The 24,300-nt window shown below is 51.0% G+C and overlaps 8 protein-coding genes across 8 annotated transcripts; 4 read left to right on the top strand and 4 right to left on the bottom strand.

The window, feature by feature from the left end:
• Nucleotides 1-18: 18 nt before the first annotated feature.
• On the bottom strand, nucleotides 19-741 carry N7482_005023 (uncharacterized protein; the record flags this gene model as incomplete). Its single annotated transcript, XM_056687148.1, has 3 exons — nucleotides 19-109; nucleotides 172-289; nucleotides 360-741. Coding segments are annotated over 3 exons (591 nt in total), but the record flags the coding sequence as incomplete, so codon positions are not given.
• Nucleotides 742-2,723: 1,982 nt separating this feature from the next.
• Nucleotides 2,724-4,498, top strand: N7482_005022 (cytochrome P450; the record flags this gene model as incomplete). The annotated part of the gene is made up of 5 exons (XM_056687147.1): nucleotides 2,724-3,020; nucleotides 3,090-3,333; nucleotides 3,389-3,507; nucleotides 3,573-4,328; nucleotides 4,400-4,498. Coding segments are annotated over 5 exons (1,515 nt in total), but the record flags the coding sequence as incomplete, so codon positions are not given.
• Nucleotides 4,499-4,795: 297 nt separating this feature from the next.
• On the bottom strand, nucleotides 4,796-6,890 carry N7482_005021 (methylisocitrate lyase ICL2; the record flags this gene model as incomplete). The annotated part of the gene is made up of 5 exons (XM_056687146.1): nucleotides 4,796-5,117; nucleotides 5,185-5,608; nucleotides 5,664-6,076; nucleotides 6,131-6,419; nucleotides 6,488-6,890. The coding sequence occupies 5 exons, from the start codon at nucleotides 6,888-6,890 to the stop codon at nucleotides 4,796-4,798; spliced, it is 1,851 nt and encodes a 616-aa protein (XP_056542701.1).
• A 972-nt stretch (nucleotides 6,891-7,862) lies between these two features.
• N7482_005020 (uncharacterized protein) lies at nucleotides 7,863-9,335 on the bottom strand (the record flags this gene model as incomplete). The annotated part of the gene is made up of 1 exon (XM_056687145.1): nucleotides 7,863-9,335. The coding sequence occupies one exon, from the start codon at nucleotides 9,333-9,335 to the stop codon at nucleotides 7,863-7,865; it is 1,473 nt and encodes a 490-aa protein (XP_056542700.1).
• A 1,719-nt stretch (nucleotides 9,336-11,054) lies between these two features.
• On the top strand, nucleotides 11,055-11,855 carry N7482_005019 (uncharacterized protein; the record flags this gene model as incomplete). The annotated part of the gene is made up of 1 exon (XM_056687144.1): nucleotides 11,055-11,855. The coding sequence occupies one exon, from the start codon at nucleotides 11,055-11,057 to the stop codon at nucleotides 11,853-11,855; it is 801 nt and encodes a 266-aa protein (XP_056542699.1).
• A 565-nt stretch (nucleotides 11,856-12,420) lies between these two features.
• Nucleotides 12,421-16,043, top strand: N7482_005018 (Zn(II)2Cys6 transcription factor; the record flags this gene model as incomplete). The annotated part of the gene is made up of 6 exons (XM_056687143.1): nucleotides 12,421-12,709; nucleotides 12,853-12,982; nucleotides 13,418-13,611; nucleotides 13,774-13,947; nucleotides 14,021-15,976; nucleotides 16,030-16,043. The coding sequence occupies 6 exons, from the start codon at nucleotides 12,421-12,423 to the stop codon at nucleotides 16,041-16,043; spliced, it is 2,757 nt and encodes a 918-aa protein (XP_056542698.1).
• A 1,350-nt stretch (nucleotides 16,044-17,393) lies between these two features.
• Nucleotides 17,394-18,873, top strand: N7482_005017 (NAD(P)/FAD-dependent oxidoreductase; the record flags this gene model as incomplete). The annotated part of the gene is made up of 6 exons (XM_056687142.1): nucleotides 17,394-17,552; nucleotides 17,606-17,788; nucleotides 17,836-17,902; nucleotides 17,951-18,048; nucleotides 18,099-18,722; nucleotides 18,775-18,873. The coding sequence occupies 6 exons, from the start codon at nucleotides 17,394-17,396 to the stop codon at nucleotides 18,871-18,873; spliced, it is 1,230 nt and encodes a 409-aa protein (XP_056542697.1).
• An 800-nt stretch (nucleotides 18,874-19,673) lies between these two features.
• On the bottom strand, nucleotides 19,674-21,031 carry N7482_005016 (pepsin-like aspartic protease; the record flags this gene model as incomplete). The annotated part of the gene is made up of 4 exons (XM_056687141.1): nucleotides 19,674-20,011; nucleotides 20,071-20,319; nucleotides 20,366-20,640; nucleotides 20,706-21,031. The coding sequence occupies 4 exons, from the start codon at nucleotides 21,029-21,031 to the stop codon at nucleotides 19,674-19,676; spliced, it is 1,188 nt and encodes a 395-aa protein (XP_056542696.1).
• Between the last annotated feature and the right edge of the window lie 3,269 nt (nucleotides 21,032-24,300).

Below are 24,300 nucleotides of genomic sequence, written 5' to 3'. Positions count from 1 at the left end.
GCAGGCGTTGACATGAATTCATTTAGAAGGGGCGGCCTTGCATGTAAAGTCTTGAACCTGGGATACGTTGACGAGCTTGGAGGTCTTGATGAACGCAGTTGCCGCTGCGCTGTGTTGTCATAGCACGTTAGTTTTCTTTATCCATAGATCTGAACGTGGATGGGCACTTACAAGACACCCATGCTCATGGCAATGGCAATACCGAACTTCTCACGACGTTTCATCTGTAGATTCCATAGTAGCACCCAGGGGAGAAGCGCAAGAATGAAATCCATACATCCAGAGTACGCTGTAGAGAAGTGGCGTTAGTATGCCGGGTAGGCTGTGGGACCGATCCCGAGGACGAGGGTTAGACATACCGCCAGCTGTGAGCGCAATCGTCTCGAACACCGCGGTCGGCCAGCAGCTAGCCGTAGCCATGAGTTTTGTGTTCCACAATGCAGCCGCCGGCCTGCATTGAAGAAGATAGCACATGGCGCAGAGCCACATGATCGCGTTCATCGTGATGATAATAAACCACAGCAGCACTTTCATCCACGTCCGGGTTACGATGCGCAGGAGAGTGATGGCAAACGAGGTCTTGCTAAGAACACAGCCCACGATGACAATCACAAATCCAATATAGATCAGCTTGAGGGCGTGCGGTACGACAGATTGGTCTTCTATCATCTCGACATGCTTTCCTATCACCCCCAGCTGCACCGATCTAGTGACCATAACCGTGAAGATTAAAAGCAGCGACTATTAGGCAACAATTAGCGTTCTGAACAAAACACATAGCCCGAAAGAAGAAAGCCCTTTAAAAGCAGGAATACCCACCCAAGCTAATAGAATGACCGAATCATCCCATCCAAAGCCTCTGCTCAGCATGAGTTTGCAATATATTCGAAGACCAACTATCAGCCCAGGCAAAAGGACCAGAATCCAACAGACGGCTAGAATTGTAGGACCTTGGTCTTGGGCAGCCTCGGCGGCTATGGCGGCGGAAGAGGAAGAAGGCATGGCTCTTCACGAAGGTTCGACCTTCCCTGATAGCATTCACGAAAAACACAATTGGATACGCGGAGAATAATGAAACTCTTAAAAAAAAGGACGAGAATGGGATTAAATTCCCAAGTGCCACACCTTTATTTCATCAGCAGACATTGCAGAATCCTAGTTCAGCAAGAGCGACGATCTCTCCGACGAGGCATTGAATTTCGACACATAGAACAGGACACATCCCGAGACAGTCCTTCTGCCAGTCTTTCCTACATAAATTGAAACACCGCCGGGAGCGAGGGGAAAGTCTCCGCAGCCTTGGAGCCGGCCTCAACGGCTCCGCGGAAGCAGAACTAAGTCTCGGCAGATATGACAGGCGGCAATCACGGACCCACGCACGTTCTCGAATGGGAGCAGGAGTATATAACCTTGAGAGCTTCCTTTGCGTGATTCGGTATTGCTAATGAGAATGGACCGGTGTTGCACTCGAGCACACGGGCGCCAGGTCCGGAATCTAGGCCCGCACGAAGCTGTCGAAGATCGGCGTCATGAAGTCCTGGACGGCTGACAGGGGGAGGGCTTACCAGAGCGACAATGGGATGCATCCGGAGTAGATGAAACGGCCAGCCCGTATTTCGGATGGACCAACTTCCTGAGGCGGTTGGGCTCGTGGGTTGGGAGTTCAGGGGCTCCACTGGAATGTGCGCACAGCGCCCACCTGCAGGCGTGGTGGTGGATAAACGTGTAGATGTCAAACCATGGGAGGCTACATACCCGTGATGGTGCTGGCCACTGCTTGGATAGTGCACCACCTGATTGGCCTCGACCTTCGCTGTGATTCCGCGTGCGTTTGCTCATGCATTAGGTCTTGAGGGACGTTGGGGCCGCGCTATCTATCACTCCCACTCCCGCTGCTGGCGGGCGCCCAGTGGAGCCATCACGACCAATTGCCTCGTAGAGGGTATAAATGCGAGCTGCCAGGGAAGCTAAAAACGTGCTTGATTTGGACTGTGTTGAAATTCACTGCCCAGGTAGCGGGGAAGCTGTTTCGCTTCCACAAGTCTTGAACTCAAATCGCGTTGGGTGGTTATCAAACCGTGAAGATGTGATCTATCGATTCGGGAGAATTAGTCCCGACCAGACTTCTTGCAACGCGCATATGCCACTTAAGCCAAGCGGGTTCCCCAGCCAATGACACATCTGGATCGGCAGTGAAGGAATGGCTTGACACAGGATCCACTGGATTCCCGGTCCTCGTGCCGGTCCCGTCGATAGCTTCCGTAAATAATATCCGCAGTACCATCTTCTCCGTGCCTTCGGGGGTAGTAGAGCTACGGACAGTTGCAAGTATCTCTCATACTTCTAACGACTGTTAGGTTTCTTGCTCCGTTCCTGGAGAGTCTCGACCAACGGGTTCGAATCTAACTATAACGCACTAGGCTTAGTCTAATGGTCCCCGGGGAGTGGTCCGTCCAGCAAGAGGGAAACAATGCTGCACCCGCCGTGTTTATCTCTCCTCCTCACTTAGGCCAAGTTGGTCCAGCAGTTTTGCCTCGGACTTTTGCTAGTCTGGAGGCTTGCAGCCCGGTGGGGCCGCAGGGAGGGAAATGGATTGTGACCGTCGAGGCGATTGATCCTGGAGGATGGATTTATTAATGCCCTTGACAGCGAACGAGGAGGAACTTACCTTGCAAACGGTGCCCTCAGCATCATAAAAACCAGTGCATTCAACTTAACCCACCATGCTTTCAGTGACTGATCTTGTCATCAATCTCGGTGCTTCGGTGGCTATCATCTTCGTCTCTCGCTTCATCTGGAACTACCTCCGCTCTCCACTCAAGGCTTTCCCCGGCCCTGCAGCGACCAGTTTCACCAATCTCTGGCGTCTGTACGATGTATCTAAAGGACGCTGCGATATTACCCAGAATGCCCTGCACCGAAAGTACGGACCTGCCGTTCGGTTGGGCCCACGCATGCTTAGTCTGTCGGATCCGAGTCTGATCAATCAAGTTTATACTGTGAAGAGCCCGTGGCAGAAGGTATAATTGGAATCACTCACAATGGTCCCATGACGCAACTGACTCAGTTTTGGTCGGTGTTTCCGATAGAGTGATATGTACAATGTGAACGATGTCCTCGTCGGGGGAATGCGCCTCAGTAACTTGTTCTCCACGCAGGATGAGCAGTGGCACTCGACTTTTATCCGGCCTGTTAAGGGCTTGTACTCGATGACTAAAGTCCAGGATATGGAGCCTGGCGTGGATAAAACGATCAATGTGTTTTTTGAGAAGCTGCGGGAGCGGTTTGCCCGCCCCGGACAGATCTGTGAGATGTCTGACTATCTCCATTTCTGTGAGTTATCCCGGCAGTCCCTGTCTACGGATATCGTACTGATAGCACCCGATAGTTGCCTGGGATGCGATGAGCCAGATCACCTTCTCCAAGGACCTTGGGATTCTTGAGGCAGGGAGTGACTACAAGGGCTTCCTGGGTCGATCAAATAAGAGTCTGGACTACTTCGCTGCTGTAAGTAAATCTAAGCCCTAACAAACCGCTACCTGTATAGCATCCCACCTGACAGAATGTATTAGATCAGCCAGATCCCGCTGCTCGACATGGTCCTAGACAAGAACCCCATCGTACGAATTGGACCCCCCACCTTCATGTGGGCCAACATCTTCAGTGTGGAACAGCTCCAGGAGCGTCTCCAGAAGGGACCCCTCCCCGCCGGACAGACCGATTACCTCGATAGATTCCTCGAGGCCAAGAAGAAGTACCCGGAAATCGTCAACGACAATATCGTCGTCACGTACCTACTTTCCAATGTTCTCGCGGGCAGCGATACCACGGCTAGCACGATGTGCTCCGCCGTCTACCACATTCTCAAGCACCCTTCCGTGCACAAGAAGCTCGTCGAAGAGCTGCGCTCCACAAACATCGCTCTACCCGCGAAGTGGAAGGAGCTCCAGGGGTTGAAGTATTTCGACGCCGTGATGCGCGAGGCAATGCGCGTAACCCCCGGTATCGGCCAGACGATCGAGCGCATCGTGCCACGGGGTGGTTTCTCCCTGCCTGATGGACGGTTCGTGCCAGAGGGCACTATCGTCGGCATGAACCCGTCGGTCATCAACAGGAACGAAGCCGTTTTCGGCGCGCACACCGAGTCTTTCCTTCCGGAGCGATGGCTTCCGAGTCCTGGAGAGTCGGACGATATGTACCAGGCGCGATTCGCGAAGATGAAGGGTGCCGACTTCACATTTGGGGGTGGAACCCGGGCTTGTCTTGGACGGTACCTTTCTCTACTGGAGGCGTATAAGCTCATTGCTTCGCTGTTTATCTCTTTTGACGTCAGTCTGCGCGCATCGTGTTTTGGTCTTTATGTTAGAATGAAGCTAATCTTCTCTCTCTCTCTCTCTAGTTGGAGCTTCCGAACCAAGATCAGGAGTGGCAACTTACCCACTCGTGGTTCGTGCGACAGACCGGGATCCCTGTTCGCATCACAGAACGACCTGCTACGGTGTAAGCCTTTGTTACTGGATGTTTGGTCCGGTGATGGATCGTTTTTATTGAAATGTCTATTTTCAAGTCAACTGGAACCGGCCTTTGGGTGGCGAAAGTGTATGCGAATAGTGGAAATGGCCGTTCAGATAGTAGGTCTTAACTATGCATGATGGAAATAAGCCATGTCGGAAATGTACAAATTCATTTTCATCAATCAAATCGCTATCTACAGAATGACCGTCCAAGGTAAGAAGAGAAAAGATCGGCTTGGAAAGGCACACGAATCATTATTTTCAGTTAGTGAATCAAGATTTTAGAAACCTAGAGTTGCGGAATTAGCTCTTTGCATTTGAAACACGGGGAACCAGCAAAAAGACTCACCCTTCTCCGTATTCCCCTCGCCCATACTTTTGCTGCTGCTGCTCCCGCTCTGAATAGCGCCGAGGATACCGTCAATGTAGGGAGCCCCGCTCCACTTCTGGTGGGTGAGAACCTCGACGCCCATCTCCTTCTCGCGGGCCTGAACTAGGCGCACATAGGCAAGCATGCCCTCGTCCTTGAACGCGCGCGAGAGTTCCGTTGTAATGGTTGCGTTAGAGTGCAGGCCAGCCAGGGAAATGAGTTGCAGGACAAATCTGATCCATCAATTTTAGCATTGCTCGCTAGTCAAGCGGCGCCGGAGACGACAGAATGTGTGCTTACCCATGCTTAGCAAGGTCCCAGATAAATGACTTTAGTGAGGCTTCGTCGAAGCCCTGGCCCATCCAATTGAACGAGGGGCTGAGGTTGTACACCAGCTTCTTGCCGGGGTGCACGGCGCGAACCTTGGCGGCCAGGTCGCCTGCTTTCTCAACGTCGGGGTCGCCGGTCTCGACCCAGAGGAGATCGGCGTAGGGGGCAAATTCCTTAGCGCGCTTCGTCGCGGCGGGGAACCCGGCGCGGTAGTGGTAGAACCCTTCCCGGGTGCGCGGGCTGTCGCACGACCACACTACGGGTGACTTGGAGTAGTCATTGGCCAAGGCGCGCCTGCGAGAGATCGAGAGATCGGGGTTCTTTTGGACGTGAGACTTGTAGGTGTCGCGGACAGACTGGGAGGCACCCTCGGCTTCGAGGTGAGCGTCGACCGCTGGGGGGATGTTAGTAACTTGAGCGGATGGAAAAATCTCTTGGAGCTGACATACCCTCATCGAAGGTGACAAGCTTGTGCTGCTTGACCCAGTCAAGCTCAAAGGCGTCAATCTCAGCCGGCGACGCGCCTTCGCGCTCCATTGCCTGCAGAGTCTCGGCCAAAGGCTCGACCTCCTCCGCGACACCAAGAATGAACTCGTGATCACGGACGTCGATGGCGCTGCTGATCAGCTTGCCACTCTCCGAGTCCGTGCGAGCAATGACCAGGTTCTCGCAGCCCATCATATCCCACTGGAAGCGCGCAGCCACTAGCCGGTTAATGTGCTCTCCCATGGGGACAAGCACCTTGCCTGCAAGATGGCCACATTTCTTTCCACCGTGAAGCTGGTCCTCGAAATGCACCGCCGCCGCGCCATTCTCGGCGAAGAGCTTGGCCAGCTTCAGAACTGCCGACAAACCGCCATGTCTGTTGAATGGGTCGAGTCAGTGCTGCGATCACATTGCGGTTGGTAGGACATACCCAGTATCACCGTCCGCAACAATCGGGCGCATATAGTCCACGTATGGGGTATCCTTGCGCTGCTCAGCGGTCAACTTGCGTCGCACATCCCACTGTTTCCGATCGTGCATCTGCTGTGCCTTGAACAGGCGCTGGACCTGGTTCGGCACTGTGTTGTAGGGGTAGTCTCCGAAATCCGGGGAGACCTCGTTGGTCGTGGTTAGCAGCGATGAGCATGCCCAGCCCGAGATATACAGAACCTCTTGGTTGGGAGCCTGCTGGGTCATCTGGACGGGGTCAATGGCACCCACTGTGTGCGCGACAAGCGTTAGCCCAATCGGAATCGAACCGCAGAGTGGAAATAGCTGAAAAACTCACTTGTGTGCACTGGCTCTCCGGCCGCCGCCCGCTCGTTCAACAAATTGAACAGTTTCCGTGCCATCAGCGAGCTTGGGTATGTCTGCTGCAGCGAGCCGCGCTTGCTCACCACATCCTCCGCCCCGTAGGGGCGCCTGATGCCCTCATAGCGGGGCGAGCTCCACCAAGCTTCCACATCGCGCACCTGCTGCTCATACAGCGCATCTTCCGCCGGCCCGGCCTTTTCTGCTGTCGACAGCAGCTGGTATGCGTCGGATGGCAGTGCCGTGGACACGGGAGGCTGGACGGCGGGCGGCGATGACATCCGAGGATAACCGCATGTGAAGGAGCGCAGGGCGAGGCGTTTTGGAGCAGTTGCGAGGGGGAGCTGCCGCGGGAGTCGTCGCGGGATCGAACGAAACATTGTATGAATGTCCACTTTTCGGCGAAACTGTATGGGGCCGTGTAGAGGAGGAGGCGGGGGGGCGGGGAGGGAAGAGACCGATTTAAAGACGGGGTAGCTCTTGCACGCCGCTCGACCTCGGGCCGTGAATCCTGGGGTTGTGACCGACGCGTCCGATAACCGCTACTTGACTAAGCACAAAGCATGGCAGGGTCAACGTTGACCGACGAATGAATGGGCGGGTATAGCGGCAGGAACGGCAACTGCAGAAGTACAGTTTTTTTTTTTGACTCAGGGAGCACCCGCCGGGACTGTTTAAAAGTCTGGTACTCCGTACATGCTTGCCCCTACCCCCTCCCCCCCCCCCTCGGAGCCCCCTACTTCTTCCCAGCGACCAGCAATGGCGGGAATGGTGCCGGCTATTGCGGGATGATCACCAGCCCGCCTCTTCTGATAGTTTGGGGCATCCCGACCCAATTTCCCGACAAATTGAAGTTACAAGTCTTTCCAGTTTAGCCCCTGTTACTTCAAGGCGACATGGCTCCAAGACACTCTCCTGCAAAGCTTGTTCTCATAAGTGATGTGATAGAGAGCCGGTCCTTCACATCTGAAATGGCCGAACAAGCTGAATGTAACAAGCTGACCATCATCAATCTCTGCAAAAACTTACCACAATTTGTAAGCATTTACGCCCTCCAAACCCGAGTAGGTTGGAGACGAACTGTGACACTCCTCATGATTGAATTCCTTTGTGTGCATCTAAGTGAAAAACCTAGCCTGTACCTCGATGAGGTGGCTATGCTCCTTTGGGACGGGTTTTAGACCATGGTTACAACCTCGGTGTACTATTATATTGGTCAAGGCAATTTCGAGAATCACTGTACCTTGGCGACCGTCTTGATTCCATTTCTCTAAAAAGCCATTGGCTTTACGACTATTTGACTTCGAACTCCCAAATATACAGCACCTGCTTCCGCTCCGGGGTTATACTATTTACAGTCCAGAGCCCTTGCAACCATCGGGGCCCTCACCACCTGCCGATACAACAGCCCGGCCAACACAGTCCTTAGTTCCAACCGGCAGGTTTCCCGTGGCATGCCATTGCCAGCCACTTGAAGTGTCTGTGTCAAAGTGCCACCCAGTCAAGGCACCACAGCCTTCGATCTGCTTCTTAAGGCCAGACCCATCTTTACCAAACTTAGACGGGTCAAAATTCTTCCCATAAATCTCAAAATGGTCCCAGAAAAATTTGTACGATTCTTTGCACGAGTCATCGGCTGTGGCTGTTGCCGTCGAGGCGGTCGTTGTTTGCGTAGTTGAAGTGGTTGTCGTTAAGTTTCCAAAACCCTCTGCATCGACAGAGAACAGATTGGCAAAGTCGGCCTTACTTGGGGAGGTGGTGTTGCCAAGATCAATCCAAAGCGAGATGGGAAAATCATCTTCTATGGAGGAAGGACCAGGTTTTCCAGGCACTCCAGGGAAGTATCCAGTGGTATCCCACCACCAGGCGCAGTTGGCCAGAATTGCATAGCTGTCTGCGTTCGTCGATGCTCGTGTTGCACCGCCGTGTTGGTTAATCGGGCGTTGGGCTAGCTTGTGGACAAGATTCGGACCGTATGCTGCGGGATTTCCAGGATAAGTCCTGCCAGGCTCCACGACACCTTCATCGTTGATGTGTGGTTCCTTGCCACCGTCTGCAATGCGAGTGTGCATCATTTCGTGGAGGAAGTACTGGCCAGTCGTTCTAAGATATCTCATGTCGCTGGCCTTTTCCGTGTTGCCACTGCTGAGCGCGCTCTCTATCTCGGTAATCTTCTGGTCCATGTTATCGATCGAAAAGAAAGAAGGACAGAAGGTGATGTAATGATAATATCCAAACCACCCGTTGTAGGTCCATGCATAGCCACCAACAGTTCCCTGGTCTCTCTTCTTGCACAGATTCTTGGTATCTTTGCAGCTCATGGTGATATATGCCTTCTCCGATGTCTTGCCACTCTTGAAATCAGAAACTCGCTGCAAATTACCGGCAATTCTGTCTTTCTGCGATAGGTAGTCCGGCCCCATGTAGAAATGGGCTGAGGCAGAGCCTCTGGACCCCTCTCCGTTGTTTGGGAAGTTGGACGAGTAAAAAGCAAGCGTCGTCGCCTCCCAGAGAGCTGTCTCGAGAACATTCTTTTGATTGTTACTGCATCCGGAGTCTTTCTCGTAATAGAGGTAGCCACCACTGCTTCCCATGGCGTGGAGGCAGTCATCGGAAGGAAACTCCCCATCACATTTGTCCGGCTGAGTTGGAATGCCATTGGGAAAAGGGTTATCCGGACGTTTGGGAAACGAAATCTGCTTGGGAGGTGTCTTGGGATCCGATGCAGATGGGTTGTTAACGTCCACACTTTGAGGTGGATCAGTTATAGGAGTTGCAACAATGAGACCGCATAGCGGCAGAAGGGCAAGGCCGAAATTGCGCATCCTGAGTTTTGATACTCAGAAAATGATGATACAATTGACTGAATAATTCGGATGCTTTAATATCAATGTCTTATGGCAAAAGGATCTTAAATCTACTTCCTAGCAACAGCCTGTACAAATCAAGGTGGAGACGAGACTAAAACATAATGGCCCCCGGGGCTGTTCGATGGGGCAGGAAGCCTAGCGAAAGTGGATCCTTACGTGTAGTTAGTGTTGTACTATTAATATCTGGCGACGAATGGTTATCAAAGCGTTCCATCTGGCTCATTCATCATGGGAAAGAGCTCAATACAGTGTAGTAAGGTCATAGAGGGCCGGATTGATGAATGCGATTGTCCAAGATGATATTTCTGGACAAGACCCCCTGTCACGGATGGAAATGGAACAGGAAAAAGCAACTATCCATGTGGACCAGGCGCTCAGTTGACCGAGCTAATGGTTCTACCACAGTTTGCGAACTAAACTGTAAATAGTAAACAAGATGTCAAACGTAATACCCGATATGAGTCTCTCAATCTCATGCTGTGGCCGTTCATCTTTGCCAGCCTGCCATGCAGCACCTTATTCCTTCCGGGGAAGAGAGGTGTCAAACCTCCGAGGAGTCACTGTTCAATTTCCTCGTTCAAGAGTAACGTTGGAACGCCCGCATCGCGTGTGCAGCAGGAGCGGATCCACTTAATCGACCGGAAGAGCATATGGAACGCACGGACGGAGTCTTTTCAGCATTTTACTCGCAATTCTGACACCGTTTAAGAAACATTTTCATATGAGCTTGCTTGCAGAAGAAACGCCGAATTTGCCCTTGTGCGACTGGGTACCATCGTCAGAATCTATACGGTTTATCGCCCCATTATATTGAGGGAGTAGAACGAAATATTTGAATATCACTAAATCAATTCTAGGACACGACGTTCAACCGAAGCAACCGAGGAGGCAAACAAACTCCGTCAAATTGCATCATCTCTGATCTCTGTCCTATGTTGCCTGTTCTTGGCCCCTGATTTTAGTGCAAGATTGCGGCCCCTGGAGCTAAATGAAACGAGGCTCATTGCATCGTGGACTCGTGGGTTGTCTTCAGCCAGTGAACGTTGAACCCTTCCATTTGGTTTGGCCCCGTGTTTCGGCCCCTGATCAGCGTCATGACGTAGCTCTGCCCGGGATATGAGAGGGGGCTATGTTAGGGTCCAATGTAAGTTGTGACCAGCCGCATATCCTTAGATCATCCAATGAAGGGGGGAATGCCTAAAAGCAAAGAGCTGGTTGGGGCTGAAAATTGATTGGATGACGATGGTTGCGAGGGTTGAGCATTCAGCGTGTGCCAAGTCGCCCCAGCTCTCCCGGGTAGGGCTACGGGGCGCAGTTATTTGGTCGCCTATCTTCCTCGAACTGCTGAACTCCCTGCTCTTTCTTTCATCTTCTTTCAACCTTTTACTCTTCAAATCAGTTGAAAATTCAAACACACTTCTTTTCAAGCATGATTCCAAAGATATGGTATCTACTGGCAGCTGCTTTCCTTCCTGTGGCCTTTGTCTCCGCCAAGGCGGACTATGGCGTTGGATTCGAGCTGACCCTTGACTATGGGTAATATTTCAATAAGATCCCCGCTGAACTCTTCCATCGCGAACTAATCTGCCAAATAGTGTTGCAAGTATTCAATTCCTTAATGGCTCCCATGTGGAGGTCACCAAGATTGAAGGAAATCCCACCTACAAGCAACGAATGCGTGCAGCGGACGTCCAAAAGGACGATGCTTACATTTCCCTCGATACACAGACCACAGTGGGCTGGCCATCACTTCGCGGCTACTTGCCACCTTGGCTGGGTGGCCACAATCACACCCATGAGTCCATTTCAAGGATGCTCGAGTCATTAAAGATAGCCATCGAGTCTTATTTAGAAGCCTCGGTGTCAACAGCTGAAATCACCGTCCCATTCCCAATCTCAGACACTTTCTTTGATACCCTTCGCTCCACCGCCAAATCCGAGTCGATTTCCATCCCTGCAACTCCTGCGGCGCCCGCTGGTAGATTAGTAGCACAACCTGTATATGGCATTGGCCCGGGAGAGTGTGGCTACGATCCACATGTACAGGACCCAGCGCAGGCGTTCCTTACTGTGGAGTATACACGTTCCGCTTTGACCGCCCTGTTGGTTGTCGAAGAGTGTGGAATTTACGAAGATTTGCGAGTATTACATGAGACCCGATTTGGGTCGCAAGAATCACCCCAGGATCGTCGGGCCAAGCTCACAACAGCGCTTGGAGACATCGTCAAGATGCCCGTCGAATACGATGGCGAGATGCTCAAGTCACTAAGCAACGTGATCTTGCTAGGTGAATCATCACAGGACAAGCTTCTACACGACATACTCAAAGATGTTTTGAGCAAGCAACAGCCGTCCGGTATCAACACTGCGGTCGTCGATCAACACCAGGAACCGGTTAACCCGGTGTTTGCTGCATCAGTGGGTGCTGCACGGCTAAATTTGTTTAAATTAAATTTCGACCGTGATGAATTATAAAATTACAGAGTCGCTAGCAGCGGGTATGAGCAGCCTGCTCTGGGGCTGTCGTCTTTTCATCCAGAATACGCAACAAATCTGCATCATGTTCCGAGATTTTGAAACCACGCTTTTCTAAGGATTTTTGTTGCTTTCACAAACGAGCATGGCGAGCCAGAGTATGTCCATCCTGTTCTGTGCCTCTGCCAAGCGCTCCTGGAGCTGTGATGAGGGACCCTCTAGGATATCATCATCGAGAGGTTAATCGATTAGAAGCGAAGTCTGAAATGTCAGAAGAGGCAGTGATCCAACGACTACCTGAAAGATATGATGATAGCCTTCATTAGGCACATTAAACACAAGCCATTCACCCAAGTCATTCTCACTACCCGGGCACTACACGTAAGCCAGGCACGAAGGGCATGCATGGATACTTCTATTTACTCTGTCTATACGGTTGCCTTCTTTCTTCGGTAAACCGACGTAGCCGACGATGAATTAGAAAAAAAGATATAAATTCACTCCTACAGCTGGGTTTTACGCATCTAGGCAGCACCAGGGGCTTGTTTGTCCTCGCGCTACTACCATGGCCACTGACCCAAATCCGGTCAGCACGCATATCACACGCCGCCCGCGCCCACATGCCTGCGCCAGGGGCGCAATGCACCAGCATGGCAGCCTCCAGTCCTTTAATATACCCCGCTCAGATGAAGGGGGTGGTGACCAGCTCGGGGACGGAGCTGGGATGAAGATTCTGGGGCGGGATGGGACGGAGATCACGGCCCGGTGGACGGCAGCCCGGCTCAACCGTGGGAAGCGCAGGGGCGCGTGGATCGGCAGTCTTGTATATGATATCACACCAGGAAAGATGAGCGGTATTTATTTTTATTTGTTCTCCAGATCATTCTTCAAGATAGGAATTGACATATGTAGAATCACCTCTACTCCGACAGGCCTTGAGTGCCGAATACTGGATGGGAGTGTATCGTGGACATTTCCAGGACACCTGAGAATTCAGGATGCCATATGGACGACCCGCGCGGATCACAAGACCCTCCTCACATGATCCCCATGGAAAGTAACTGCACTCGAAACATCCAGAAGACGACAAGAGTGGGGTTTAGACAGGGTTTCCGCCGGATTCCTCAGTGAGTATTCGGTTGTTCCCCGCACAAGCCAGTTGTCTCTCCGCGCGAAAACACATTCAATCTGTACCCACCGGCTATTGTTGTTGTTGATAAACAAAGAACCACCAAGCGCCAAACAAGCTACTTGCTTCCGTCCATACTCGAAACTACAACCAACTACTAACTCCACACTGGCCGCGTCAGCCCAACTCACAACCCACGGACAGCAGACCAGATTGCAACGCCGGGTCAGCGTGACCCCTCACAGGCTTTTCGGATCGGCGCCAAACCCCCGCATATGCGCCTTATCATCCGCCGTTCCTCCCGATGAGCGCGGATTTTCCTTGCTCCCCTATCCGTCTTCTGTCATTCGCTGTTTTTGGCGTCTTATCTTCAACCTCCTCTCTGCTTTCGTTGAAGCCCCGTCATATAATCCCCGCCCATCTCTTCTATTAGCCCTGGCACGCACGTCGTGATTGTCAACTATCGCCTTGGTATGGAAACGATCAAAATCCCATCTCCGTCCACGATTCTACACTCGCCCGACACGCTCCCAGCGTCTGCGCGGGGGAAGCCTGCATCGCCCCCCAGGAAGGCGAAGCGGATCGCCACGGCCTCTCAGAAACCCAAGCAGACCAAAAGTCGCAATGGTACGATCTCGTCTCTCGATGGAAATGCCATCTGACCATGAAAAATAAATAAATACCACACATGCACACCCATAGGCCAGGGCTCCACCCGCTACGGGCGAGTGGGCCCGCCCCAGCTGTCTGCGCAATATCGCTGACCCGATCTCTATCCGCGACGCCCAGGTTGCATCACCTGCAAGGCGAAGCGGCTGAAGTGCGACGAGACCAAGCCGACCTGTCACCAGTGCGAAAGGCGCAAGGTTCCGTGTGGGGGGTACAAGAAGGATTTCAAATGGCGGCCCTTCGAGGAGACCATCCTGACTGTCGCACGACCTACCGCGACAAAGGCTAAGAAAGGTATTAGGCAGAGCGGTTGTTGACCGTGTGTGCCTGGCCGCGAAATAAATTGACTAACACCCTGGTTATGCAGCAAATGCTCCTTCACAGCCCCCGCCTATCTCGGTCGCGAACTCGGAAAGCTTTCTCACGCCGCCGACTACCGAGCAATCAGGCTCGCCGATTCGACCGCTGTCCAATTGTTTTAATGCTTCTCCCCCTGAGTCTTCGTTGCATAGCTCCCCTCAGAGCGTCAAAAGCTTTTTGTCTACGGACACTCATTCGCCAGATGGCTTTGTGGTGCCTCGAGATGAAGTGTCCACTCGCGATGAATCTACCCTGAACGGTGGTGTATCGATACCCGTGGACTCTGATCCTTTAAATTTCCTTTCTTTCCTTGAACCGTTTCAACAATCGGTGCCTTTCTCGGATGATTTGTTGTCGGCACAGGACCTGAGTGGCTCTGGTCCATTCGATTTTGGCCTTCAAGAGTTTCAGCCTGCCCCTGGGACAGGTAATGACGAACTCAGTTTCGCCCGGTTACTGGAGGATGATAGCGAGGGTATCGAGGAGATTATTCGGCAGTCTGATCCTGGTGCTGGGTCTTGGAACTTTAGCTTCTCAGGACAGGATGACGGTTCCTTTGATTTCCCCCACTTTCCCAGTCAGCCTCCCTTGGCGCCAGAAAGCCAAGAGATGTTGGCAATGCGGTTTGACAAGATGACATGTGGTATCTTGTCCATCAAAGATGGTATGACGGAAAACCCATGGCGGACTCTAATCTGGCCTCTTGCCAAAAGCACACCTGCCTTGTACCATGCTATCTTCGCCTTGTCAGCCTTTCACTCGGCGAAGGAGAAGCCATCTCTTCGAGTTCAAGGTGTCAAGCACATGCGACAGAGCATTACCTGTCTGCGGCAGCAGATCCAGAGCATGCGAGCAGACACAGCGTTGGCAACGAGCTTAGCTTTGGCCTTTGCCGATACCTGGGACCAAAACACTCGCACATGTATCCAGCATCTGCGGGGTGCGAAGGCCTTGATGTTGCAGGTCCTCAATGCGGGTCTCGAAGGAGGTCTTCAGCCGGAAGAACTGGATCGCATCCGCTTTTTATACAATACGTGGACGTACATGGACGTCATTGCGCGGCTGACCTCGTTGGATGAGTCCGGACCTCAGGATTTAAATCCTTCTATCTTCCAGTTACCCGGCGATGCGGTGCACGAGATTGATCCGTTGATGGGATGTGCTGCAACGCTGTTTCCTCTCATTGGCAAGGTCGCACGACTCGTACAAAGAGTTCGAAAGACATCGACTAACTCCGTGTCAATTGTCTCCCAAGCCATGGAGCTCAAGGCCCTTGTAGAGCAGTGGGAGCCACCACGTTGGTTTGCGCCGCCCGAAGATCCCACCTCAGAGGTGCAACACAGTATACAGATGGCGCACGCCTATCGCTGGGCCACATTGCTGTATCTGCACCAAGCGGTCCCGGAGTTACCATCCGAGCCAGCTGAAGAACTCGCTAAGCGTGTCTTGATTTTATTGGCGACCGTACCGCCCACCTCTCGCACAACCATCATTCAGATGTTCCCCCTTCTGGCTGCCGGTGCTGAGGTTGACGTAGAAGAAGACCGCAAATGGGTTCTGGAGCGGTGGTCGGTTGTCCAGTCGCGCCTCATGATCGGAGGTGTCGATCGCTGCCTAGATGTTATTCGGGAAGTCTGGGCTCGACGGGACGAGCTCCAAGCCAAGCAGCAACAGCAAGACATGTTTTCAACCCGGCGACCTCGCTCGTTCTCCACCGAGAACAACGTCAAGCTCAATTCGCAATTCCAGGCATCAGACAATAGCGGTCGCGGTTTCCATGGGCGGGTCAACTCGTGCGATCACTCGGACAGATCGATGCAGGGGAGATCTGGACCTATTGCACCTGAATCTGGTCAGTCGAGGAGGGGATCTGCACTCTCGTCTCTGGAGAATATCAAGTTTGAAAGAACTGTTCGAAGCAGATCGCACTGGGTCAATGTAATGGGGGAATGGGGCTGGGAAGGTAAGAAGTTGTTGTGAGTGCGTTCCATGGGAACATCCGGCTAATATTTACAGTCTTCCTTGGTTGATTTGATGCATTCTGGTCTATTAGACCTTGGACTGGACATAATACCCTCAACCTGGCGCTGTTCTGCGGCTAACGCATCCACGCCAGTGCGAGACAAGCTGAGTTTCTAAGAGCTTTGTGAATATACTAATTTATGACTAACGACACATCCTGAGTTCTTCTTCTTCTTCTTCTTGCCTGTTAAAATTTTTCTTTCCTTTCCCAGTTCAAATTGTATGCTGCAACCCCGCAGAAGGTTGCAGCCAGCGCGGCGTTCTTAGGTCATCCTATTGCTCCCTTTCTTATTCTCCTGTGCGATGTGATCTTATGACAATAGTGTTTTCGATCGAAGTGGTTCTTTTTTTCTTGTTTATCTGACTGCAGACCTATTGTCTAGGGGCTAATAGCCACTCGGTCTTGGCTGATGATGACCCCATCAACCCATCAACCCATTCCAACTTCCCCGTCAGCCGGTCGACCTGTCGACCGAGGCCCAACCCAGCTCAATCCAAACCCCACGAAGCTACAGAAGCCCAACTACAACAGCCAATAAATGCCCGGAAAACTCCCATGACACAGCTTCAACCCTACACGCGGCTCTGTTCATGACGCCTTTGCCCAATATTTCCTATGGAACGGACTCCCAGTTATCGATAGCTAGTAATCCCTCCCCTTTATCAAGCTCATCAGGAAACAAGACAACTGAAAGTCCATAGCGACGCCCATATTCTCGCTCCTTCCACGGGACACTATCTTCGAAAATTCTAAATGGCTTTTCTGTACAGATATCTATGACTAGAGCTTCACTGGAGGGTATCGTATTAAATGGCTCGGCGCCTATGATGTGAACATTATCAAGGCCACAGTAGCGGGGGCGATTAAAAGCGTAATACTATTAGCGCAAGGTCCCGGTTAGGACCTTGAACTGCCTCCGGAATGATGTGCGTGACATAGGCCTTAGCTCTGATCGGGAAAAGGCAATGACCAACTAGTGTGACAAGCATGACTTGGCTTCACTGATAAACCCCTCCAAGGTGTCGGGCTCCACCGCCTTTGCTCGGCTCATTTCAGCAATCATAACAAGAAAGCGCGTTTCTGCTGCCTTTATGATACCATTTGAAATATAGACCGAAATAAGATTGACGGTCCGCGATAGAAATGACCCGCTTTTGACCTTAGATATTGAGAGCAGACTGCTTTCCGACGGGGCGGGGCATATTGCGTGACTAGGCTCCGAGCCTGCAACTTGTGAATTTATCTCCTCCGGTGAGAAGATATCGGAAAGTTCTGCGATAGTCTGGACGCAGTTGATAGTAGTCTTTCGCTGGCCCACGAAAGACATTTTGAAGGTCGAACAAACCCACCGTTCGCCATGCCAACTGGCCTCGCTCAAATGTCCTTTGGGTTCCCAAAGAAGCACAATTATTCGCTTTCACACTGGCTGCAGTCCGTCCACGGCGATGCTCTCTTGGATCACCGCACAACGCCAGAATTGCCCCAATCTGTCGATATTGTAATCATTGGATCCGGTGTGAGTTTATCGCAGCGAGTTGAAGCATTTAGATAACTAATTTAAGTCCTCAGATCACGGGAACATTGATTGCGAAGAATATTGTGGCAACTTGGCCTGAAAAGAAAGTGATCGTCCTTGAGGCCCGCCAATTTTGCTCTGGTGCTACCGGCCGTAACACTGGTCACTGCAAGCCTGATCAATGGCGCGGATTCAAGCGCTATGAAGGCCTTTTTGGCACTGAGCAGGCATTAAAGGTATGTTGCGTAGCCCATTTTCTCGCCTTGCTAATGTGATCTCGTAGATTTTGCAGAACGAACAACAAACATGGTCCGATTTAGTGCGGTACATACGAGAAAACGAAGTCGATTGTGAGCTCTAGGTCGGTAACACACTAGATGTCTCGGTGACTCCTGAAGCCGCGGCAAACGCAAATGACATTTTTGAAAGCTACAAGGCAGCCGGCGGCAAAGTGGACAACATCAAAGTTACAAAGGATCCAATGGAAGCTGCAAAGGTACGGACGGATTTCGCCGGTTCGGCGAGCTATAGCTGATGAAAGCCTAGATATCTGGAATCAAAGATGCCCAAGCCTGTTATGCGTGGTCTGCATCGACACTGCATCCCTGGAAGCTGGTGGCACACATCATGCGTGACAATCTCAGGAGGGGAGTCAACCTCCAAACAAATACCCTAGTTACGAAGATCACAAAGTCTTTGCGAAATGATTATAGGTGGATTGTTCAGAGCGAACGTGGGCAGATCGAATGCGCAACGGTCGTCTATGCCACAAATGCGTATAGCTCTGCACTTGAGCCCTCTTTGCGTGGTCTCATTGTCCCAACTCCTCACATGTGTAACAAGGTCATTCCGCCAAAGACTATTCAAGATCGACAAGGCCTCGAGAACTCGTATGGTGTGCTGCTGCCGAAGGGCGACCTATTCTCCATCAATCCGCGCAGAAATGAAGGGTATCCGGTTCTATTTGGAGGAAGTAACCCTGGTCAACATGAGCTGGAAAAATGGTTGACCGAGAACCCGGATAGATGTACAGATGATGGGCTGCTAGGATTTAGATCCGTGACAGAGGCTGTCCAAGAATTTGCCGAGGGACAATTTAAAGATTGGACATACGATCCCCCGGATCGTACGGAAGCCTATAAAGAAGCCTGGAGCGGAATTATGGGGCTTGTCAGTTTGTCATCTAGCATTCGTCACTGTGCATTGACTAATATGGAGATAGAGCCTGGACGGGGTGCCTTTCGTAGGAGAGGTGCCCGGGTTGGCCAGCCAATGGATTTGCGCAGCATATCATGGACAGTATGTTAAGAAAGCTTCCTAAGTGTGGAGCCGTTTTATTACGTCCGGCTGGGCTGACCATACATCTTGAAATTTTTTGCAGTGGAATGGCACGTAGCTTCACCGCAGCACCGGGCTTGGTCAAACTCATGAATGGGGCCACTTGGGGAGAAACTCAGTTACCGGAGGCGTTTCAAATCAGTCCATTAAGGCTTCACCGACTTCAAGGGCAGTTAAAGGGGAGCGAAAGGATTAATTCTCTCCTGTAACTACAGTTAATACTCCAATATATTACTTTATGATAGATTGAAAAGCAAGCCGCGTGACAACATTTTGTACCAAATATAGTTTCTTTGGTATTTGCAGAAAAGAAGAACTCACCACCCAAGTGCAGGAGTGCCCCTAAAATCCGATTCCGAGTCAAAGTTCGACTTCTGTTCTTTCATCTTAGCATATGCTACGCACAAATATGGAAGCCTACAAAATCCCAACGGCGGATGATCCCATAAGGGACTCTTGATGCCTTTGTTAGCTTGAGCTCGCTGCTGATGCGTTGTGAAATACCAAAGGTCGCTCTGAGCGTGTAATGACGCTACTATTGTATAACTGGTTTAATATAAAAAATAAAGAGAGAACTGATGCTCGAGATGAACAACCCTGTCTTGAGTGATAAAATCAGATCCTGTAAGTTCACATTCTGTCTTATGTCACAGGCCAGAGATTTCGCGTATTTCCCTCCTCCCCAGAGATATGAAATTTCAGCTCTTCTTAACGAGGTGGAACAGACTTCACCCCGAGAGGCCCACAACACTCCCGGTGCCTTGGAATGACTTTCTACCGGAATTATGCCTGGGCGGCAAAGCCAAGCTGAGGTCCACTTGCATCAAAGACAACATACTGGCTCTTAAGGAAGATATCACCGAAAATAGCGAAGCCAATACCAGTGTCAGTTTGGATAGCGCCATAGCAAGTTGAACTTCCTGTTTCAACAGGGGCATAGTTCATGTACTTTGCTGGAACAACTGCTTTGTAACCATTGATCACTGTAGTGAACGAAGGGAGTGTTGCAGAGCACGGGAAGACCCAGCCACCATAAGTACTGCTGTCCTTAGCGCCGCTGACACTCCTATAGTACTTTGTGACAATCGCACTAGGAAGGAGGAGGAGAGTGGTGCCGGTATCTATGATTCAAAGGGTCAACCGAGATGAAACCGCCGAGATTATGACAATAACCACTTACCTGCGATGCCGCTGATGGATGTTGAGACAGTAGAGCCACTTCCAATTGCATATCCAGAGGCAGTGAATCCCCAGAAGCCCTCAGAGTTGTCCACTGAAGTGTATGTAATCGATCCCGTGTACTTGGAGCTGTCAATGAATCCAAAGTCGTACACGCCCGCTGCCTCATACTTAAGGTCCGCACAAAAGACTGGAGAAGCCAACTCGGACTGAACATTGGCGAAGAAAGTCGACTGGGACTCAGGTGAAACTGTCTAAGTTAGTATATATCAACGGGCGTGGTGCATGATTCTTACCAGTATTGATAGAGCTAAAAGCAAGACCCATGAGACCATCTGAAGCATCCTGCTGGAATTCGGAGCTGATGGTTTCAGCAGCTTCAACGGCTTGGGAGGTGGCAGTAACACCTCCAACAACCACGTAGTCCAAGTAAACATCCCCACTGGCTGAGCTTCCATCTCCATATGAGATATCCCAGGTGTAGCCACTCAGGAGCTCAGAATTGGCGCTGGGGGTGTATACGGCATGTCCTGAAGTCTCGCTGGAGGACAACGCATTGGAAAAGACCCAACTTATCGTCATTCGTCGTTAGCAGGCATGTACGTTGTTCGGTGCGAATTCAAGATAGATACTCACAGGTCAGAGGAACCGGTATCAATGTCCAAATGCATCGTAGTGCCACCAACATCAATCGGAGTAAGATACTCCGAATCATACTCTGTTGGGGTAGTAGTAACGCTCCCAGTAGCTGCGGCAGCAGCTAGGACATGATCCGGGATTTCAGCGCCATACTTACGCAACACCTTTGCATAGTGTGCAGCAGGGTTTGTGGTCTTCGTAGCAGGTACCTTGACCTGGTCCAGAGAGAAAGATTTCTTTCCTGTTCTGGCAGAAAGAGGAACAGCAGCAGTCAAGGAACTTAAGCCGAGAATCGCTACCTGAATTCGAGTGAGGACAACCATGATGAACGAATCTGGGAGAGAAATGAACTGCAGTGCGAGTCGTAAGTGAGAGAACTACTGAAGCAATGATTCTGATGTGGTATTTATATGTTAAAGATAGCCACTCCTCTATCTTAATGAGCTCATCAAGGCTTGACTTCCCCTCGCCTGGATGAGAGCGACCCCGTCGGGAGTCCGGCTATACACAGGATCATAGCTTGTTATGCGGTGTAACCATCTTTCATAGTTTTTAAGCTTTCCATCTATACCAATTCCACAAAGCTTGACCGATGGACATGGCTCCACAACTGTTCAGGGACCATACAGGCGGGTCTACGAACCCCTCCCAACCGGAGCTCCGGCGGGCTCCTTTGCCCTTTCCTCAGTCTGGTCCACCTTCGATCGGCAAATAGTCGAATTGTGAAGAATGGAATCTTATGAAAATCCCAAGGTAGTATCGATCCTTCTGCTCAATTAAATTGTGGAGTGTAGCATTTATCAGGAATGCCCTGTATAGCTATGGAAATACACTGGATTTACTAGTCGATTGGAGCAACGGAATCAAAAGGGAAAATGCCAAGAGATGAGGTCAAAAGAGCGTTGATTCTGGTTCTCTAAAACTGCTGGGGGTTAAGGGGGTTGCAATAGTCTCGAGAATACCTGTGACTCGGAGGTTACATATTGTCGAAATATGGCTATCTACCTGTAGATCCCGCTAGCTACTAACCTGTTTTAGTTAGCTTCGTGGCACAGGTTCCTTATCTTCTGGCTACATCCCCCTATTTTCTACAATACACTCTCTTGATTGAGTGGCCTACACGTTACTAGGCGATACTATTCTTCCCAAGTTCGACAGATATGAGCCCGACAGCGATCGCCTAAGCAGCCACATACTGTTATGCCTAGTCATGACATAAGTCCGCCTGCTATAGGTGTTAAACTAGCCACCGAGGACGACTGGCATCTATGGCTATCGGTTATCAAACCTATTGCCTTGGAAGCACAGATCTAGCAATATATCAACCTAAAGTAGCCTACTGAGCCTTATGAGCCTATCGAACCTCGACGATCTACAGAGTACCGTAGCTAGCGTTGCTAGCAATCCGACTACGACTGTCGACAATCTAAGCCAATCAGGCCTTATACGTTATCAAGCGCTACTACCAATCTATCGGCTTAAACGAGACGGATACGACACCGTTTCTACGTACCCGTTAGCGCATAGTTTCGGCGATCTTTGCTAGCGTTATCTAGGAAAATTAGCACTACCTCACCAGGCTATACACTAGACCTCGGCAAGGACCGCAAGGGACCGGACCAGACCGGAGCCCGGACCGCACCATGCAGGGCTTAGTCCTTAGTTTTAGGTCCGCCGGGCGGTCCTAACCTTTTTGGGACCGCACTACTACGCTCCGCTCCGGTCTTGCGGCCTTTAAGACAAGATAAATATAGAAAATCACATGATTTATGTATAATATATAGATTCTATTGGTGCTTTCTTTAAATTGTTAATTTATATAGCCAGAAAAGGAATATCTTGGCATGGTTATGAAAGTCTTAGCATATATACCGGATAATGTCTGGCAATTCTTGGCTTTCCCCTTCCGTTCTAGTGCTCACCCTCTCGCCGCTTTTGCTCACTGAGTAGAATTGAGCACGCCCCTGATCAACCTGAGCTGGTCAGTGATTATTACGTACTCAGCCTGATTCACTCCCTGAGCCTGATCTGAGCATCCTGATTTGCTCACTGAACCTGACCTGAGCATCCTGATCTGATCACTGAGCCTGACCTTGCTTACTAATCTAATCCAAGGAGAAGCGACCTGAGTAAGCAGGCTCAATAAAACGCGACGCTTGAATGCACCTGTTCCTTTACAGCTGGCTCCTTCGTAACATACAACGAAACTCAGTTTTCACCTTTCTTGTCGCTGTCGAAGCTGTACAGACACGAGCAGCTCGCTGCCGCCGTCTCGCCTCACAGTGACGCCCCACCCTGAACTGAAACCGACGAATCCTGAACGACCCCGACTGACCCGAAACCTTCCTTTCCCCTGCCAAGACGAACTAACGCTATGGCCCCCCGAACCCGAAATCGTCAGAGCACTGAGTCTGATGAGCCTCACGACCAGACCCCAGAGAACCTGGCTGGAGGCACCGAAACAAATAACCCTGATGACGAAGGGGTCGCTGACAGTGAGTCTGTCCGAGACCCCAGCCACTCCTTTGAGCCTCCTGAATGGCACGGACTGCGTGAACCTATCTCATTCCCTGGTGTGGGAGACATCGACATCGACTTCATCAAGAACCACTCGCCGGAGCAACTTTATGACCTCCTTCTTCGAGTCAACTGTGAGGTTCAAGCTCTCACTGCCCAGCGAGATGCTATGGGCATTGAGTACGAGGATGCACAGAGAGAGCTCAACACCGCTAGCCTGAAGGCAGGGGAATATGCGATGCAGGTCGTGGAACTACAGAGACACGCACAGGGCCACTTTGACGGTGAAAAAGTCTGGCTTCCCCTGAATACCGAGCCCAATGTGCGGCGGTCAACGATAATACTCTTGCTCTAGGACATATATCGGGGCGGATCTCATTCATGTCATTCTCGTAAAATAGCCGTCCATGAAATCTTCTCCGTTCCTTTTCCTAAATTTTCTAATCTCTACTTAGAGAGAAGGCTCGGAAGAATTGAAGGATATATCTTTCTGTCTTATAGCAGGTCCCAAGTTAAATCCCCACCACACTATATATCCAACATAACAGCTAAACGCCACCGGCTGATCGGTGGTGTGGCCACGTTCCTCATTCGCTCAGTAAGAAACATTTTTTGGGGACGTCTTGCCATTGTCAATCTCGTTTGAATTGATAATCTTCATAGCCTTCTGGATGTTCCCCTCTCTGACCATTGTCTTCAGTTTTGAACCACGTAGATAGGGAGAGCTTTATTGCATTTTCTCAATTAGGTAGCGCCGTAACTTGCAAATTCACGAAACGCATTTCATGTGCGTCATATGGGAGTACATTGTCCAATCTACCTGCATACTTGAGTGTGGCGATTTAAAAATATTCTCGTTTATTACGGAACAACAGTTCCCAAGTTCATTGCAGTCCGGTCCGCCTGATACCTAGGGAGATCTGTACGGCATTCTTCTAGGCACCCTATCAATCACCACCGGAGGTGTCCATCGACAATAGGGACCCGGCTGCAATTCAACGACACAATGGCATCATACTCAAGGCCACATCAGAGCGGCCTCTACCCATTGATGCTGATGGAAGTGGCTACGAAG

The sequence above is a fragment of the Penicillium canariense genome (assembly GCF_028826845.1).
Source record: "Penicillium canariense strain IBT 26290 chromosome Unknown utg000003l_segment0_segment0, whole genome shotgun sequence".
In the NCBI taxonomy this organism is placed as follows: domain Eukaryota; kingdom Fungi; phylum Ascomycota; class Eurotiomycetes; order Eurotiales; family Aspergillaceae; genus Penicillium; species Penicillium canariense.
This window is presented reverse-complemented; position numbering and strand designations above follow the sequence as displayed.